Below are 2,500 nucleotides of genomic sequence, written 5' to 3' on the forward strand. Positions count from 1 at the left end.
ATATATGCCTAAATATATATATATATAATATATATAATAAAACAATATATTTAATATAATATAAAAATATAATATATATTTACATTATATATACTAAAAATAATATATATAAATATATATATATATAAATAGAATAATATATAAATGTATTTTATATGTTAAAATATGTAATATATATGTATATACAAACAAAAATATTATATATATATATAAATATATATTTATATATATATAAATATATATATAATATAAAATAAATATATATATATATCAACCAATCTTGCCCCTCCTAATTCCGCCTTTCGTTCTCGTTCCCCAAACCTCTTTCTTCCCCCACTTCATTAGCGCTTCCTTGGCCACGCCTCTAATTCCACGGGAAGAAATGAGGCTACAGGCGGCCCTCTTTTTTCCCTTTTGAGTTTTGGTATTGTATATATTCGTATTATTACCACCATCATTGTTATAATCATTATCATCATTTTCATTATAATTTTATTATCATCAATATCATTATAATCTTATTATCACTAATATCATTACTATTGTTATCATTATCATTATCATAATAACTTTAAGATTTTCATTGTTTTCACAATGCTCGCTTTTCTCGACCGAGTGGAGAAACGCAAGGTTATGTGAAACCCAGACAGACAGACAGACAGACAAACCTAAAGAAGGGTAAAAAGCTCCACCCTAAATTTTAAAAGAAGAAGAAGAAGAAGAAGAAGAAAAAAAACAGACCAAAGAAAGCAAGAGTCCTGAGCCTCGAGTCTCTGTGGCCTTACCTTGCACACTCTTGCCGATGGAGTAGAGCGCCGTCAGGTTGGGGTACGTGGCACTCATGGCACGCAGGAAGGAGGTCATGCTGCTGTAGTCGTGGTACTCGAAGTCAAGGCTCGTCGTCGGGCTGCAGGGGAGAGAGGGGGAGTGAGTAAGGGGTGGGGAAGGGGGAGGGGAAGGGGAGGGAGGGGGGGAGAGGAGAGGGGAGGGGGGGAGAGGAGAGGGGAGAGGGGAGTAGAGAGGGATGGTGAGGGGAGGGGTGGGGAGAGGGAGAGGGAAGGAGGGGAGAGAGAAGGTGAGGGGAGGGGAGGGGGAGGGGAGGGGGAGGGGGAGAAAAGAGAGGGAGAGTGAAGGGGAGGGGAAGGAGAGGGAGAGAAAGAGAGAGAGAGAGAGGGAAGGGGAAAGAAAGGGAAAGATTAAAGTGTGTGTGTGGGGGGTGGGGGGGTTAATGGAGAAAGGGAAGGAGAGAAGAGAGATAGTGAGTGAAGGGAAGGGGAGAAGGAAGGGGAAGGGAGGGGGAAGGGGTAAAGAGACGGACAGATTAAAGTAGGAGAGAGTGAGTTATGGGGCGTAAAGAGGAAGGGGAAGAGAGAGGGGATAGGGAGATGGGAAAGAATGGATTAAGGGTGCGTGAAAAAGATGGAAATAGGAGGAGGGAGAGAAGCAGAGGTAAGGTGACACGACATCATTAATGAAATCGTCTACTGTGATTTCTATGGTGCCATAGCCTAAATCTTAAATATAATTCAAATTTTTCTAAAAATTCTTGGGGAAAAAAAAATTGGTGCCAGGCGGTGCAGAACGTAAAAATGGAATCGACTGAATTTATAGAAAAGGGAAATAGGAAAAGAATACTTTCATTTTTTTTCGGCCGAAAATAGGCCTACTGGCAATTTTTGAGAAAATTTCATGAACTTCATTTCTTTGGCCTAAAATCTTATAAACTTCATTTTTTTAGAAAAAATCTCGTGTCACCCTAAGCAGAGAGAGAGGGAAGGAGAGAAAGAGAGAATCAGTGAAGGGAAGGGGAAAAAGAGGAAGTAAGAGAGGAAATAAGTGAAGGGGGATGGGAGGGAGGGGAGAGGGAAGAGGAATAGGAATAAGTGAGGTGTGTATGAAAGAGGGAGAGAGAGGGGAGAGGAGAAAGAGAGAGAGAGAGAGAGAGAGAGAGAGAGAGAGAGAGAGAGAGAGAGAGAGAGAGAGAGAGAGAGAGAGAGAGAGCGAGAAAGGGAGGAGAGCGAAAGAAAACTTCCCTTGACATGCAATTGATCCCCCGGGGGGGGGGGGGGGAAAGTCAGTTTTGCAAGGAGATTTAAATTGGGCCACAAAACATCTGACAGAGAGCAAGGGGAACAAAATTGTGCCTGATTTCCCATAAAGCCAGACTTCCCCTTTCTCTTCAATTTTCTTTATCTTCCGACAATCTTCTTTCCTACTTCTCATCTTTTCCTCTCATTCCCTTTCCTCTCTCTCTCTCTCATTTTTTTTCTCTCTCTTTTTTCTTAACAGAAGGGACATAATCAATAAGGAAAATCAGAACCCTTTCTCTTTTTCAAAGAGATTTTTTTTCTTTCTTTGTTTTTGTCCCAATCAATGTTCTATCTTAAAGGATAATCAGACCCTTTCTCTTACAATGAGTATTTTTGTATCATTGTCTTCTGTTTAAAAGTATGTTCAATCAATAATTTTCTAGTCCCATTAGAGGGGCCCTAATCGAATC

General features: G+C 40.3%; 1 protein-coding gene across 1 annotated transcript in view; it reads right to left on the reverse strand.

Annotated features, from left to right (window-relative positions):
* LOC147467635 (uncharacterized) overlaps positions 1–2,500 on the reverse strand; it is a 23,635-nt gene that overhangs the window by 17,911 nt on the left and 3,224 nt on the right. Inside the window, exon 3 of the mRNA XM_086530717.1 lies at positions 786–907. Within this exon, the coding sequence (XP_086386843.1) occupies positions 786–907 (122 nt within the window). The remainder of the gene's footprint in view (positions 1–785; positions 908–2,500) is intronic.

The sequence above is a fragment of the Penaeus japonicus genome, unplaced genomic scaffold, assembly GCF_977035675.1.
Source record: "Penaeus japonicus unplaced genomic scaffold, GWHDUDI00000001_assembly GWHDUDI00000034, whole genome shotgun sequence".
In the NCBI taxonomy this organism is placed as follows: domain Eukaryota; kingdom Metazoa; phylum Arthropoda; class Malacostraca; order Decapoda; family Penaeidae; genus Penaeus; species Penaeus japonicus.